Below are 17,649 nucleotides of genomic sequence, written 5' to 3' on the forward strand. Positions count from 1 at the left end.
GATGACCATCGTTGTCATCCAGCTGGGGGATGGGGGGAGGGTGGTGGTGGGGTGGGGGGGGGGAGGATGCTCATGAATCTATCTGTGAATGCGCAGATGGCTGAATAGTCCGATCTGCACACGAAATGTTCGCTGACAGTTGGGGCAGACAAAGACAGGCATATCATTGTCAGGGAGCTTGTTTGCCCGTGACTTTCTGGCCTGCCTCTTCTGAACAGCTGCAGCAGTCCTGTTGGCCTCGCACAACTTGGCGCCTTTGTGCACAGCAGCGCGCCATTTGTCACGGTCCACTGCAGATTCCTCCCAGGAGTCAGGGTTGATATCAAACGATTTAAGAGAGACTTTCAGAGTATCTCTGAAGCGCTTCTTCTGACCTCCGTGTGATCTCTTCCCTTGTTGCAGCTCGCCATAGAAGAGCCTTTTGGGCAGCCGATGGTCTGGCATGCGCGCCACGTGTCCAGCCCAGCGAAGCTGGGACTGCATCAGGATGGTGAAGATGCTGGGAAGGGTGGCTTTTGCGAGCACCTCTGTGTCTGGGGTCCTGTCTTGCCACTTGATGTTCAGTAGCTTCCTGAGGCATGTTGTGTGGAAGTGGTTCAGCTTCTTGGCATGTCGTTGGTACACTGTCCAAGTTTCGCAGGCGTACAGTAGTGTGGGGAGAACTACTGCTCTGTAGATCATAACATCTGTACAGCCAGCATCACTCACTGACAGTAGCATCTTGGCCACTCTCTTGATTGCTCCCTTTATTTTCTATCAGATCGTCCTATAAATGTTCATCACTATCTTCTCCGAATTAACGCTTCAATTCTTTCTGAGCATCAGCTAAAGAAAGAAATCTTGGTTGATTTAGTTCGTCACGATCGCATGTCTTGAGCTGGGACTGCATCAGGATGGTGAAGATGCTGGGAAGGTCGTATAAATGTTCATCACTATCTTCTCCTTCGAATTAACGATGCAATTCTTTCTGAGCATCAGCTAAAGAAAGAAAGAATCTGGGACTGCATCAGGATGGTGTCGATGCTGGGAAGGTCCTATAAATGTTCATCACTATCTTCTCCTTCGAATTAACGCTTCAATTCTTTCTGAGCATCAGCTAAAGAAAGAAATCTATCACTATCTTCTCCTTCGAATTAACGATGCAATTCTTTCTGAGCATCAGCTAAAGAAAGAAAGAATCTGGGACTGCATCAGGATGGTGAAGATGCTGGGACTGCATCAGGATGGTGTCGATACTGGGAAGGTCCTATAAATGTTCATCACTATCTTCTCCTTCGAATTAACGCTTCAATTCTTTCTGAGCATCAGCTAAAGAAAGAAATCTTAGTTGATTTAGTTCGTCACGATCGCATGTCTTGAGCTGGGACTACATCAGGATGGTGAAGATGCTGGGAAGGGTGGCTTTTGCGAGCACCTCTGTGTCTGGGGTCCTGTCTTGCCACTTGATGTTCAGTAGCTTCCTGAGGCATGTTGTGTGGAAGTGGTTCAGCTTCTTGGCATGTCGTTGGTACACTGTCCAAGTTTCGCAGGCGTACAGTAGTGTGGGGAGAACTACTGCTCTGTAGATCATAACATCTGTACAGCCAGCATCACTCACTGACAGTAGCATCTTGGCCACTCTCTTGATTGCTCCCTTTATTTTCTATCAGATCGTCCTATAAATGTTCATCACTATCTTCTCCTTCGAATTAACGCTTCAATTCTTTCTGAGCATCAGCTAAAGAAAGAAATCTTAGTTGATTTAGTTCGTCACGATCGCATGTCTTGAGCACGGCGTCAGTCCGACATTTTGTTGAGAGAAGTCAGGCAAACACTTGAACAGTGACCCAACCAAAACGTTCAAATAAAGGACTGCTTCATGACGTAGATGGGGTTTCTAGCTATGAACAGAATCTAGAGAGATTCCCCAGGCTAAAGCTACCACTATTTTTGTCAACGAAGTGAATGCAAACCAGGGAAAAGTCAGAATATCTCATCTGAGTTATCTCGTCATTGTGGCAGCGAAGCATACATGCTTGCCATGACGAGTTATCTCGTCATGCAGGCAGCCTAGGGGTTAAGAATGAAAAATCACAAAGTCACAAATACACACCATCTTGGTTACAAATTGGTGTGCCTTTTTTCTGTGTGTGTGTGTGTGTGTGTGTTAAGTCTACAGTGTCAATCAAGGGCCTTTTTTCCCTCTTTTTTTGTGTGTTGTTGTTAACAATGTCAATCATGGACAAATCAGAATTAGGATTAAAATCATTATATTTAAAATAGACCCTATTCTTATTCACCATTCAATGAGTTATGTTGTTGTAGACAGAATAAATGACATGAACTTGGTTATGACATTTTAACATTAGATATTCTGACTTTAGTGTCAGTTTTTCAATGTGTCACTGTGGTCAGTTAAGTACATACATATGCCATACCACATCTACTTGGCAAATGCTTGACCAGCAGCATAACCAAACACGTTAGTCAGGCCATGAGTGCATGTTTGTTTACCTATCAGAGTGGATTTCTTCTACACAATTTTGCCAGAGGACAACATTTGTTGTCATGGGTTCTTTTTCAGTGTGCCAAGTGTGTGCTGCATACAGGACCTTGATTCATCCCCTCATCTGAAAGACTAGACGTTGAGTTTGATTTTCCAGTCAAACTTGGGAGAAAGGGTGAGACAGGGATTAAAACCCTGACCTTCACAGACACTGTACTGACAGATAAACGTCTTAACCATTCTGCCACTTTCAGGAAATTCAGGTCTTTGGGGTATCAGCTTGTGTAAAAGCCTTATTGATCATGACACACACAAACTGTGTGAATCAACTTGTGTGTCTTCAAGTCACCAGTCCAAGTAAAAGTCTCACTGCACATGTCACACACAAAGTGTTCATGACCGGTATGGATCAACTTGTCGTTTCAAATGACCTGTCCCAGTAAAAGCCTTATTGCACACATCACACACAAACTGTATGAAACAACTTGTGTGTCTTAAATGACCTGCCTGAGTTAAAGCCTTACAGCACACATCACACACATGCTTCATTGTTATTTCTCTGCACAAGTTTCCTGTCATCTTGGTCAGCAAACTTTCCCTCATCCATTTGCTGTAAATATTGGTTTTCTCACCTGTGTGGATTCTCTTGTGTCTTTTTAAGTCACCAGTCTCCAAGAATGCCGTCCCACAGACATCATGTTTGACACATGAATGGACTGACCTGATGTCACAGTGTGGACACATGTGTAGCCATGTACCGAATGGTTATTCAAGGGTACGGCACAAAAGACTAAACTAAATATGATTAATTGAAGGATAGACAAGATCCCACGCACAGGCAAGGAACATATAGAGGCCAGTCACAAAATGATGTAAGCGGAGTGACGTCACACATTCTGTGCGAGGGTTAGGAGGGAAAACGTCGTCTGCTGTAGCTTGTGTGTGAGCAGTGTTGGCGCAAGCATAGCGCGCTTGGTCACATCTCCCCCCATCTTTTGAAAACCATCGTCCGCGATGGTTAATTAAAAGTAACTCTTGTGAGCAGACTTAGCTGGGCATCAAACAAGAATTATTGGGCAGGTAAGGGAGATAATTTTGCTGATAACTGATAGCTAAGTGAATGTGAAATGACTGCAACATTCTTAGGAATAACACCCTACTTCTATATTCAAAGTGGCTTTAGCCAGGTTAAGTTATGGATTTGGACTTAGTTGAATGCACCCTAACTTAACTTTGAACAGTATGGATTTGGACTTAGTTGAATGCACCCTAACTTAACTTTGAACAGTTTTGATTTTGAGAAGGGGTCCCAAATAGGTAAATACTCTATGAAGATGGAAAGCATTCATTTGTGTGCCTATCAATCAATCTATCTTATCACTGTCAGACGCACATGTAGAATAGCATACATGTATAATAGCATAGATTATGAACATACTTTGCATTGCTAAGACCTTGTGACAAGCTAGATCACAGGTTAAATTAAGCAAGAAGAGAAGTAAAATAACACGAAACATGAATTATGCAGAAATATCTGAAAACAAAATTACAGCATGAACAGGAACATGAAAAACAAAATCAGCATTGCTTCAGTTCAGCAAGAATGAAAAAATGAAACATGAGTGTTTTTGCAGTGTCACTGTTCTGGCTGTTAAATGTTTGACATCAGTCTCCTCACATGCTCAGTGATGCCCTGGATGCCAGTCGTGTGGATCACCTAGGGGTGGGATCTGGTGGTAGTGGAGGCGGTTCTGGTACAGCTCGCAGGGTTGATGTCCTGGGTCTTGGCATGGGCCTGGTCAGCCACATACCACTGTCAGTGTCAGTGTCAATGTCAGTCACTTTGTCACCCTGGTGGTGCAGTGGGACCGGGTGAGTTGGCGTGACAACAGGTTGTGGTTGTTGGCTGGACCTCTGTGGTGTGGGGCTGAGTACAGGTGAGGATGGCACCTGTGTGACCACAGTGTCAGGTGTGCTGTGGCGCCTCCGTCTGCGTTGGCGTCTTGGTGCTGCTGCTGAGGATGGTACTGACCTGTTTCCCACAGACTGGGTCTGGATACAAGCAGTCTGGATGGTGTATGGTGTTGCTGTTGGATGGGCCACTGGAGAAATATTGCTCCACGTCGCGGTACATGCCAGGCCAGTAGACCTGGGGTCGCAGCATCTCTGCAGCCTGTTGGAAGTCCTGGTGACCAGTGCGTGGTCGTATGGATGACAGTACCTGGGGGTGGAGCTTGCTGGGAAGCACTAGCTGCTCAGACGCCCCAAGCTTCGGGTCCATCACCCGTCGATGCAGGACACCCTTCCTGCAGATCAGCCTGTCATGCTGCTGGGTCAGCACATTGGTCTGCCAGTTGGAGCTGAGGGCTGGCGTGGCTGGCCATACAGACAGGACTGGCCCAATGGTGGGGTCAGCAAGCTGAAGTCTGCGCAGCTCTTCTGGTGGCAGCTTGGGTCGTAAGTGATGCTGGCAGGGGGTAGGCATGTGGTTGGCAGTGACATGCTGTTTGTTGACCGCATGTGCTGTCAGTCGTCTCCCCTTAGATGTGGCTGGCGTTGGTCCAGGTTGCTCAGTGTATGTGGCAGGAACACACTGGTTGTGGGCTGGAACTGGTGGCTTGTCGTCAGTATTCTGTTGCCAGACCTGGTAGCGTCGCTTGTGGCGACACTGGTGCTCGGTGTGGTCAGACCTCTCACACCAGACACAGTGTGGAGGGTCTGGGGTGTGGTCAGCAGCACAACGTTGAGGATGAAGCGCTGGTTTTGGAGGATGTGGGCCATGTGCTGGCATGGGAGACTGCAGCTGATGACGCAGGCTGGTGTTCTCAGCTGCGAGTGTGGCCAGCTGGGCTTCCAGGCGGACAACAGTGGTGTTGTCTACACCGGGGCTGGTGTTGTAGGTGTGGCTGTCCTCCCGCAGCCATCGCAGGGCCTCCTTCTTAGCTGCCTCGAAGGTGGTGTCAGGGTGGTCTCGTATGAAGCGCCTGACATCGCGCCTGAGTGCAGCTGGCTGAAGACCTCTGGCGAAGACATCACTGAGTATCGTTGCTGGCACCTGGATCACCCCATCTTCAGCCTTGTTGACCTTGGTCCGTAGGTGCTGAAGATGGGATGCATAGTCGATCACTGTCTCCTTGGGCTGCTGCTGTCTGTTGAAGAACGCAGTGGCAAGGTCAGTGGCGTCTTTCTGATCTCCCCAGTTCTCCTCGATGATGTGAAGGATCTTGGATGGGGTGTCCACTTCGGTCGCTGGCAGCCTGACGATCTGCTGGCGAGCTCTGCCGACAAGGGCCGAGATCAGCCAGAGAGAGGCTGTCGCGTCATCCAGGGGCTGTAGCTGGAGCATCAGTCTGGCCTCCTGGACGAAGTCATCGACTTCTGTGCTGCTTTCCTCACCGGATAGCGTCGGGAGTTTGGGAAGTTAGTCGGTTGAAGGCATATTGATGGGCCGACGTTTCTTGTTGTGGACTTGATGTACCTGCTGCACTGTCTTCTCCTATGTTAGATTATCCCTATGTGACTGATAATGAAACCTCTTGTCCCTTTACGATCCTAGCTCACAGCTCACAGCTGTGATTTATTATTAGAGATATTTAAAGAATCAGCACATCCTATGCTCACAGCGCCAAGTTGTAACAAGGTACACTTGGTGGTAAAGGGCTGTGGTTTTGGGATGGATTGAATTTGGTTAAAAGAACTGAAACCTTAAAGGGAATAATTGGACTATTTTATAATGGATCTTTATCCTGTCGGCGACGCCACTTTTGTAGCCGTGTACCAAGTGGTTATTCAAGGGTACGGCACAAAAGACTTAACTAAATATGATTAATTGAAGGATAGACAAGATCCCACACACAGGCCAGGAACATATAGAGACCAGTCACAAATCGGTTTTTTCTATTGTTTTATTTACAATAGTTATAAGAACATAAAAAGAGCAAACTAAGAAGAGAAGACTGAGAAGAACTAAAAGAAGAAGACAATAAGAAGACAAAAAGAGAAGACAGTGCCTGGAATGACACAAACAAATGTCATAAGCACAACATGTCGGCACAAGTGAACAGTAAAGCACATGTATACATGGAAAGACTATCACTCAGGTTTGGGATACGCAACAACATAATGCATAAGTGTGAAGACCAAACGCTGACATTTCTGATACATTTAAATAGCGCAGTTAAAGTGATTGAAGCGATGCTGCCTTGGTGAAAGTACACTGACAGTATAGATTAGGTTAAGCTTATACTGTGTCAAAGTGACTCAAATGAATCAGTTTATCATATTGCAATATACTGGAGTAAGCCGTATAGGAGACAGCATGACAACTAAATTACAATTAACAGACTGATACATATCAGGTGGTTTTAACCAATAACTGATATCAATCAAACACTATCTTGTAATCACAACAGCAGAATACTACACACATACTGAGCACACTGTAGCAGTACAACTGATATTAGCATGAAAGATAATACCTGAATAACAAACAAGATAGAGAATCAGTGGCTTAGATATAATACTGGCAAACTGATAGACCAGATAGTAAGTGAAGAACCATCATGGCTTAACCATTAAGTGGTGAATGAACTTTATGCACTCACTAGAACATTCTGGAACAAACTATTACAAGTGTTCAGAGACGTCACTGACTGTGACGTTATGAAGAATCAATGGAACACTGCTCCGAGCATATGACAACATGGCAATTATAGCCGAGCTGTGACTGACATGTCAAAGCAATAACTGAACAAAGAATTAACTGAACAAAGCAATAACTGAACATACTCATATGAACACAAGTACTGTGTCGAATAATACAATTTACAAATCAACACATTCTACACACTAGTACTTACAGCAATACGTAGCGAGGTGTCAGCCGTTGTGGGGACACACACTGCTCGCGACACAACAAGAGAGAGAGAGAGGGAGAGAGAGAGAGAGAGAGAGAGAGCAGGCTCTGGTCAGATGACTGACCAGGTATGAAATGACCACTCATCACTCACTGTGCCAATTTATGCAAGTGAAGCGGACCACAAAGGCCGTCACGTGTGCTGCAAACAGATCGACTCTAATGAAGCCAAATCTTACAAGAACTGTGTTTGTTTCAAGGTGTTCAGTGATAGATTTCTAGTGACGTCAACCATTCTGTAGCTTGTGTGTGAGCAGTGTTGGAGCAAGCATAGCGCGCTTGGTCACACATGTAAGGTTTTTCCCCTGTGTGGCTTCTCCTGTGTCTCCTCAAGTGATGAGCCAGAGTAAAATCCTTACTGCACACGTCACACACCAACTGTTTATGACTGGTATGAATCAACTTGCATTTCTTCAATGTACTGTGTACATTTTTACTGGTGTAATTTAGGGATGTGTCTCTTTAAATCATGTGACTGGGTGAAAGCTACAGGACAGTGAGGACAGGTGTGAGGTTTCTCTCCTGTATGGGTCAGCTGATGTCGCTTTAGATTACTGGAACGATCAAAACCTTTTCCATAGTCTGTGCACATGTGAGGTTTCTCTCCTGTGTGGATCCTCTTGTGCTTTTTTAAGTTACCATTATGAGAGAACACTGCCCCACAGACATCACAGGTATAAGGTTTCTCTCCTGTGTGGGTTCGCTTGTGTATTTTCAAGTCACCAGTCTGAGAGAACGCTGCCCCACAGACATCACAGGTATAAGGTTTCTCTCCTGTGTGGATCTTTTTGTGCTTTTTTAAGTTACCATTCTGAGAGAACGCTGCCCCACAGACATCACAGGTATAAGGTTTCTCTCCTGTGTGGGTTCTCTTGTGTTTTTTAAGGTACCAGTCTCAGAGAACGCTGACCCACAGACATCACAGGTATAAGGTTTCTCTCCTGTGTGGGTTCTCTTGTGGTTTTTTTAAGGTACCAGTCTCAGAGAACGCTGCCCCACAGACATCACAGGTATAAGGTTTCTCTCCTGTGTGGGTTCTCTTGTGTTTTTTTAAGGTACCAGTCTCAGGGAACGCTGACCCACAGACATCACAGGTATAAGGTTTCTCTCCTGTGTGGATCCTCTTGTGCTTTTTTAAGTTACCATTCTGAGAGAATGCTGCCCCACAGACATCACAGGTATAAGGTTTCTCTCCTGTGTGGGTTCTCTTGTGTTTTTTTAAGGTACCAGTCTCAGAGAACGCTACCCCACAGACATCACAGGTATAAGGTTTCTCTCCTGTGTGGGTTCTCTTGTGTTTTTTCAAGGCACCGGTCTGAGAGAACGCTGCCCCACAGACATCACAGGTATAAGGTTTCTCTCCTGTGTGGGTTCTCTTGTGTTTTTTTAAGGTACCAGTCTCAGAGAACGCTGCCCCACAGACATCACAGGTATAAGGTTTCTCTCCTGTGTGGGTTCTCTTGTGTTTTTTTAAGGTACCAGTCTCAGAGAACGTTGTCCCACAGACATCACAGGTATAAGGTTTCTCTCCTGTGTGGATCCTCTTGTGCTTTTTTAAGTTACCATTCTGAGAGAACGCTGCCCCACAGTATTCACAGGTATAAGGTTTCTCTCCTGTGTGGGTTCTCTTGTGTTTTTTTAAGGTACCAGTCTCAGAGAACGCTGCCCCACAGACATCACAGGTATAAGGTTTCTCACCTGCATGGACTGACCTTATGTGTGCCTTCAAGTGACTAGCCCGAGAAAAAACCTTACTGCACACGTCACACATATGGCACCTGCTCTTTTTCTTCTCACTCTCCTTGTCAGTGTTATCATCAGCTTCGTTGTTTGTTCTCTGCACAACTTTCTTGTCATCAAGGTCAGTGACCTTTCCCATGTCCTTGTTCCTGTAGACATGTGGTTTCTCACATGTGTGGATTATTTTGTGTTTTTTCAAATCACCAAATTCAGAGAACTCCGCCCCACAGACATCACAGACATAGGGTCTGACACCTGCATGGACTGACCTGATGTGTCTCTGTAAGTGACCTGAACGATTAAAACCAGCGGCACAGTGTGGACATATGTAAAGTTTTTCACCTGAGTGGATTCTCCTGTGTGCCTTCAAGTGACTAGCCCGAGTAAAAGCCTTACTGCATACCTCACACACATGCTGCCTGCTCTCTTTCTCCTCACTCTCCTTGTCAGTGTTATCACCAGCTTTGTTGTTTGTTCTCTGCACAACTTTCCTGTCAGTGACCTTTCCCACGTTCATGTTGCTATAGTTACCAGCATCACAAACACCAGGTGTGGAGGACACAGGTAACACAGCATGCAGTTTCTCACCATGAACATGTACCATATCTAGTTTTGAATTCCTGAACAGCACAAAGGAAGGAGGACAACGCTGAGACACATGACTTCTGTTCTGAGACAGCAGTGACCCAGAAGTGCTGGCAGACATGTGTAGAGGAGTTCTGTTTGCTTCAGATGCTAACAGCTGAGGTGTTGTCTTGTTAGTGACTGAAGACTCAACTTTTACTTGTGTCTGAAATGAAAATAATGAAAATGACTGCCAACAGTAAGACAAACACAAATTACCATATAAATGAGCAAAAGGTCTTGACTTGTGGTCCAGAATGTGTCATTCAGTCTGTACTCGCACTACACATATGCATATAATATTTTTCCAGTATACAAACAGTAGGCAAATTCCATTATTATTTGGAAAGAAATATTCATAGTTTTTAAATATAAGCATTTATTCCCGTGGGCTCTGAGAATGAGTAGCCTTTTTCTTAATGGCATCTATGATCAGACAGAGAGGTTGTGATGGACCTTCAGTCTGTACTGTGCGGAGTGTGACAATGGGTCAGATCTGCCGGTAATAATTTACCAAAAGTTCTGGATTTCTCCAGAGTGGTTATGGTGTATATTAGGCCCAGAAATACATTTGACAATTTTGTTATGATCCGTTTAAAAGGTAAAGATGTGATTAAGACAGGAAAGGTTTGAAAATTTCATAGATCTAAATTATAATGAAAAACAATGAAATGCCAACAGATGTTGGTTACTTAAGATTGAATTGTTCCGCTTCCAGCATGCAACTTTCAGTTTGACAAACATTCCTTTCTGATGGTGAGCAAAATTGACTTTAGATCAATAAAATGTAAGTAATGGTAACCCCCCATGGCAACCACACACAGACACATTCACTCACAGACATACATACAGACACAAAGAGAACCAAAACTGGGTTATTACATGGACCCTCTTTGTTTAAATACACGAGTCAAAAATGGTCACACAATAATAATGATAATAAAAGGACATTTGGTACGCCCAATCTAATGATGCAAAACTGTCACATGATAACATATTCTTTGTATCAATATTAGTAAAATGTTTACCAAGTAATAATGGCACGTTCCCTGATGATCAGAAAATTGTCAGCTTTATAAATTACAACAGCTGTGTGCAATAGGTTAAAGTATAACTTTAATGAAAAGAAATATAACAGGCAGATATCTGAGCAATGACACAGCCACAGCCCAGAGAACTTGTAATGGTTATAGGAAGCAAAGGATGTTAAGTTCTTTTACAGCATCTCTTGTTGAAGAAATCACAAGTAAAGGTTTTACACACCTGGTTATCACCTGCTGGTCTGTTGTCTTCATTTCTGCTGGAGGTGGATTCAGATCTGACTGCATGACACGTCACTGCCATCATGTCTGTCACTGCTTCAGTCTGCACATCGGTGCTAGTGTTTGATGTGACTGGTTCAGTCTTGATGACATCAGTGATGGTGTTTTCTGTGACTGGTTCAGTCTTGATGACATCAGTGATGGTGTTTTCTGTGACTGGTTCAGTCTTGATGACATCAGTGATGGTGTTTTCTGTGACTGGTTCAGTCTTGATGACATCACTGCTGATGTTTACTGTGAATGGTTCAGTCTTGATGACATTAGTGATGGTGTTTGCTGTGTTACAGCATTCACTTTGGAAATCAAAATTCACCTCTGAACGATCATTACAAACGTTTGCTTGAGAGTATTCAGAAGTCATTGAAGTATGAGACCCATACTTGATGTTTACTTCCCTTTCCCCTTTGTCTACAGACTGGAACTGGTGATACATATCACTTGTCACATAGTGATCAACTGGTTCAGTTTTGATACCTGGACCACTGTCTGTGTGTCTGTCTGGTTCAGATTCCAACACAGCAGCTGATGGATTCCAAGTGCCTGTCTCACAGGCTGTACTCACATTATTTTCAGATGTTTCACATGTGCTACCTGCAACATTTATCAGTCAAATGTCATTAACAACATCTCTCTTCCTGAACTGATCACCATCATCTATCATCATCAAACACTAAGGTGATCAATGTAAAAATCAGAATAAGAAGTAAACTATCACAGCTACATTCACAATGTAAGTATTTGGCTCAGACCTGTTATCAGACATAAAAGAATCATCATCCTCTAAAAAAAATTATCACAAAGTTTGGGATTCAAAGGGTTTAGCAATACTGCTTAGCATTCAAATTTCAATTGATCAATCAGCCACAATGGTCATAATCTACCTGACTGATGGCAAAACAAAACAAAACAAGAAGAAGAAAAAAACCGAATAAAATACATATACAAACAAGCTTATTTAAAAAAGCTGGTGGATATGTTAAAGACTGGATTTGTACAATTTTTACAGCACTATTTACTAATTACTATTATTATAACTAGCTCTATATAGCTGTCAGTTTGTACTGGTTGAAGAACAAGGATTCAAACTGGGCTGATTCTTAGTGGGACCTCACCCTGCAAATTGTGGCACACTCTCAAATGACATGGACTTTAAATCATTATAATGAAGATTGATGCTCACACCTGGGAGTTTGTGGTGTTTACAATACATGTTGCATCAGGTACACCATACACAATCAAGTGTATGCAAACACAGACATGCAAACCAATGCACCCCCCCCCCACACACACACACACACATTCATGACAAGCAAATTTGTCACAAAGATGGAAGGCAGAATGGGAGAGTTGTGTTTTGATACTTTTCACAACTGCGCAGTATTGAGGAATCCACGTGACCGAGTGAGATGGGCAGTTTGTTCCATACTACTGCGCCAGGATAGGAAATGTCTTCTTAAATTAAAATTAAAAAGATGAATGTGCAACTGACCTGAACACTGATCCTGTGTCATCCACAGTGGTTCTTCAGCCACATCAATCTCTATCTTCACCTCTGACATTGCTTGCTGATCAGGAGATGCCATTTTTTCACAATGTCTGAAAGCATGCATATATCAAACACCTATAGTTACGTTTTTTGTGTGTGATGTGGTGTGGTGTGGTGTGGTGTGGTGTGGTGTGGTGTGTGTGTGTGTGTGTGTGTGTGTGTTTCTTTTTGTGTGTTGTGTGTGTGTGTGTGTGTGTTTTCAGTAGTGTTTGTGACTGTGAGTGTTCAGTAGTATTTTTGTGTGTGGTGTGGTGGTGGTGGTGGTGGTGGTGTGGTGTGTGTGTGTGTGTGTGTGTGTGTGTGTGAACATGTGTATGCCTGTGCATGACATCTTGGTGAGCGAACTGTAGGCAGATGCATGTGGGTTTTGTTTTCCTTTATATCAGTGTATGTTTGATTTTTTTTTTTATGTCAAGAAACAGTATGTCACTGTACCTTGCACAGTTTTAACTCCACAGATGTTTGGTCATTTCTACAGTAGTACAATGACTGGAGAATTCATAAAGCATACCGGGACGAATAAATATTAAGCCAGAAAATTTATGTAATAAAACAAGAACATGATATATCCTGCTCCTTGAGCACCAGTCTGTTGGAGCTGAGCTGGTGTGAGTGCTGCAAAGCTTGTGAAATAATTCAGACACCAGATCTACAATGATCAATTACCATATGTAACATTCACATCTTTTCTCTTAAGCCGACAGAAGAGTATATATGTGGATATCTCATTGAGGCCTAAATTCTATAAACATGTTAATATGGTGTTGATCAGAAGAGTATGTAGCTATCCCACTTAGTCCTAAGTGCTATAAACACATTAATGTGATGTTGATCAGTGTATCTTGTACAGAACTAAAAGAAGAAAAAAAACTAGCTCAATGGACTCAACAGATCAAGGGCTGGATGGAAAAAAATGAAAGGATTGTGTTGCTTATTCCATTAGTCTTACCCTCATGAAACAAAATCTATTTAATTGAATTCAAAATTTGTTCAATGGTATCTTGGGATACATGTTCAAAATTTATTCAATGGTATCTAGGAATACATGTTAAAAATTTATCCAATGGTATCTTGGGATACATGTTCAAAATTTATCCAATGGTATCTCGGAATACATGCTGTGCTCTTTTCTTCTTTTGTTCAAATTCTAACAAAGCAAAAATATCAATATTCACTCAGGAACAGAACTACTAACATTAGTAAGAAATGGTACAATCGCACTTTGGCATCCTGAATTCAGCTCCAGGAATTAAGGATGCTAAAGTGCAACATTACATTTCATTTCAACTCAAGTGATTTTGTTTTGAAAATATAATTATTATTATCACTTCATCTTTTTTATCAACTTATTAGCTTCCAAATCCGATGCATTTTCTAAAAATATCAACTGAACAATTTCTAAAGAAACGTCAAGTTTGGTGGTGTGTTTTTGTTTTTTCCCCTCGATAAACATCAGTTACTTTTTTCTTTTCTTTTTAAAAGGCAGTTATTGTGTGGAACGTTGTCCGATGGGACAGGTGTGTGTGTGTGTGTGTGTGTGTGTGTTTTCTGTTTTTTGGTGGTTGTTTTTTTTCAAGCACAAGTTACGGACTGTTTAGAAACTTCACTTGTCCTGACACTTGACAGATCGTTTTCTTCTTCTTTTTTCCGTTACACGACCAACATCGATTTGCCGATGACTCTGTCGTGGTTCATGCATGCTGGGTATTTTCGTGTCTCCATAACCCACCGAACACTGACATGGGTTACAGGATCTTTAACGTGCGTATTTGATCTTCTGCGTGCGTATACACACGAAGGGGGTTCAGGCACTAGCAGGTCTGCACATATGTTGACCTGGGAGATAGGAAAAATCTCCACCCTTTACCCACCAGGCGCCGTCACCGTGATTCGAACCCGGGACCCTCAGATTGAAAGTCCAACACCTAAACCACTCGGCTATTGCGCCCGTGCTTTTGTGCTATTACAACAGCTACAGATGCTCAAGAGCCTACTTCCCATCATTTGTCGAAACATGAGAAAATAACAGGCACAGATACCTCTTCATATCACATATTTTAATGTGACACTCAGCAAACTTTGAATCTGCGCGGCTCAAAGGAAGTGTGACGAGTCGTTCGCTTGCTATCCGGAAGTTGATCCAAATGAACACGGAAAACGTATTAAAGGGTGACAACTGTATCTTTCAGCTAGCAGGTTTTGTTCCAGATTCAAGGCGTCAAATCGTGTGGACTGATCTAGACAGACCATCACCACATCTGAAAAAAAAGAAGAAAATCAAAAAAGGAGTTAGACGACTGATGTTCGTAAACGCAACGTGCTGATCTGCCTTTAGCAATTGTCGCCACGACGACTAACGACTTGTCTGCTATTCAAGACTTGAAGTTTGATCGGAGTAAAAGCCACATCTAAGTGCAGTAAATAATGAACTGCAATAGACTTTATACTGTATCATACATCAGGTATCCCATTAAGAGTTTTATGCGACCGACGCCCAGAACGAATTGGACACGAATTTATTTGATCTTGATCTTGATCTTGTCAGACGCATGAGGCCTGGTAGTGGCCTGTTTGCCGCTCTGGGCTCGTCACTAGTGGTGGCACTCTGGGTCATAAAGGGTGGGAATACTGGCTCAGTGAGTGTCCAAGCGGCCCTTGAAAGCAGCTAGTGTTGGGGCTAAACCCAATGTGCCCAGATAGCTAGTATGCACACTCAAACCATGATTCTGGGGTGATGCCCTCTCATTGGGCAGAATCAATAATAAGTTGAAGTTTGATCCGAGTTCTATCCCACAGAGGGTCACACTGAAAAAATAACGACCCTGCCCTAGGTCCCTGAATTCTTTCACACTCTAACAGCCAGTGAATACTATACATGGTTCAAGACTGACTGGCCCAGCAACTGGCTTGCACAGTCACCAGTAATTCTTTTGGGGTGTCCTTCAAACATATAATAGGGTAGAGTTTCAATTTCTCAAGGAGGTGGCACTGTGTTCAGACAAATCCATACATACTCTACACCACATCTTCTAGGCAGATGCCTGACAGCATCATAACCCAACGTGCTTGTCAGGCCTTGAGTACATGGTTATATATTTGTGTACCTATGAGAGTGGATTTCTTTTTACATTCTGCTTCTTCTTCATTCATGGTCTGCAACACCCACGTTCACTTGTATGTACACGAGTGGGCTTTTACGTGTATGACCATTTTTACCCTGCCATGTAGGCAGCATACTCTGTTTTCGGGGGTGTACATGCTGGGTATGGCTGACATGGATTACAGGATCTTTAAAGTGTGTATTTGATCTTCTGCTTGTGTATACACATGAAGGGGGTTCAGGCACAAGCAGGTCACACATGTTGACCTGGTAGATCGGAAAAATCTCCACCCTTTACCCACCAGGCGCCATTACCGAGATTCGAACCCAGACCCTCAGATTGAAAGTCCAATGCTTTAACCACACACGCACACACAGCAAACTACAGTTAACAATATACACTGCATTAGATTCTTGTTCTTTTGTATATGTTTTTTTTCTGTGTAAAATCACACTACATTAATTGATTTTAAACTGAAGAACACACACACACACACACACACACACACACACACACACACACTCCTGAAACAAATAAATAGGCCAGCTTTTTTCATTTCAATATTTTAAAAAAGCAAAGACAACCAAAACAAAACAATATAGGCAAATGTACACATTCCAAGCACTACATACCCCTCTTCAGCCATGTGGGCTATGTCTGGTGCTCCAAATTATGAAATTTGTTAGTGACTGAACAAAAATGTGAGATTTTTTCCCAAAGCAAAAAAAAAAAAAAAAAAAGAAAAAGAAAGAAAGAAAGAAAGAAAGTAAATAAACACCACTCTCATGTTCTCACAGAATGATTATAATAAAGGATCTATTCTTCTTATTATTCAAAGCAAATCATGAATATTTTTCTGAACTGATTAACAATTAAGTGTTGATTGTTGTTGTTTTTTTCCTGATGAACCAGTACATGTTTTTGAGAGTACAATGATACAAGGGAAGTGATGTTGTTTTTTAAACAACAGCCCATACAGATACATGAGCGTACATGACATGCAAAAAAGTGCAGACTATCTATGTATTGGATGTGAATATATCTTTGAACAGAAATTCTTTCCCAACGTGCAACATCATGAATGGAACATGGTTAAAAAAAACAGAAAGAAAGCAATGTCAGTGATTGCTTTGACCATGACTTGTGTACATAACAATGCGTACAGCAATACTGTGACTTGTGTACATAACAATGCGTACAGCAATACTGTGACTTGTGTACATAACAATATGTACAGCAATACTGTGACTTGTGTACATAACAATATGTACAGCAATACTGTGACTTGTGCAGATAACAGTGTATATGGCAAGACTGACTTTTGTAGATAACAGTATGTATGGCAAAACCATGACTTGTGTTGATATGATAACAAAGCATATAAGACTGTGACTTGAGCAGATCTATAACAATGTATATGGCAATACTGTGACTTGTGTGGATAACTTTGTGTGGCAAGAAAACACTGATGGAAAGTATGCTCAGAATGAATGTTACACACACACACATGCATAAACAAAATATGGCATATGGCAATGCCATTACTTGTTTAGGCAATACCAACATTGTACATATGGCAAATCTGTGACTTGTGCAGATAACGCTGACAGTGTATATGGCAATACCATAACTTCTGTAAGTAACACTAACAGTGTATGTGGCAATACCATTACTTCTGTAGGTAACACTAACAGTGTATGTGGCAATACTGTGACTTGTGTGGATGATGTTCAGTGTGTATGGCAAGAAATCACTGAGGAAAAGCATGCTTGGAATTAATATTACACACACACACACACACACACATGTACTCACAAGCACACACACACATATTCATCTATAAACAACAATGTCTCAAAAATGATTTTTGGAATTTCTTTTATATATTCTTTTTCAATTAACAAAACAGAATAAAT

The 17,649-nt window shown here is 42.5% G+C and overlaps 1 protein-coding gene across 1 annotated transcript; it reads right to left on the reverse strand.

Moving 5' to 3' along the window:
* Positions 1 to 4,451: 4,451 nt before the first annotated feature.
* LOC143277090 (uncharacterized) lies at positions 4,452 to 12,669 on the reverse strand. The gene is made up of 8 exons (XM_076581827.1): positions 12,576 to 12,669; positions 11,028 to 11,082; positions 9,483 to 9,514; positions 8,376 to 9,098; positions 7,855 to 8,294; positions 7,627 to 7,721; positions 5,504 to 5,634; positions 4,452 to 5,314 (listed from the first exon to the last, which is right to left on the reverse strand). The coding sequence occupies exons 1-8, from the start codon at positions 12,667 to 12,669 to the stop codon at positions 4,452 to 4,454; spliced, it is 2,433 nt and encodes an 810-aa protein (XP_076437942.1).
* Positions 12,670 to 17,649: the final 4,980 nt, after the last annotated feature.

The sequence above is a fragment of the Babylonia areolata genome, chromosome 33, assembly GCF_041734735.1.
Source record: "Babylonia areolata isolate BAREFJ2019XMU chromosome 33, ASM4173473v1, whole genome shotgun sequence".
NCBI classification, from domain to species: domain Eukaryota; kingdom Metazoa; phylum Mollusca; class Gastropoda; order Neogastropoda; family Buccinidae; genus Babylonia; species Babylonia areolata.

Coding starts and splice junctions, on each gene's coding strand:
- LOC143277090 (XM_076581827.1), bottom strand. CDS start 12,669: ATGGCATCTCCTGATCAGCAAGCAATGTCAGAGGTGAAGATAGAGATT. Junction 11,083..12,575: donor GACACAGGATCAGTGTTCAG/GTCAGTTGCACA, acceptor TCATGCAGTCAG/ATCTGAATCCACCTCCAGCA. Junction 9,099..9,482: donor ACACAGGAGAATCCACTCAG/GTGAAAAACTTT, acceptor CAGTCCATGCAG/GTGAGAAACCTTATACCTGT.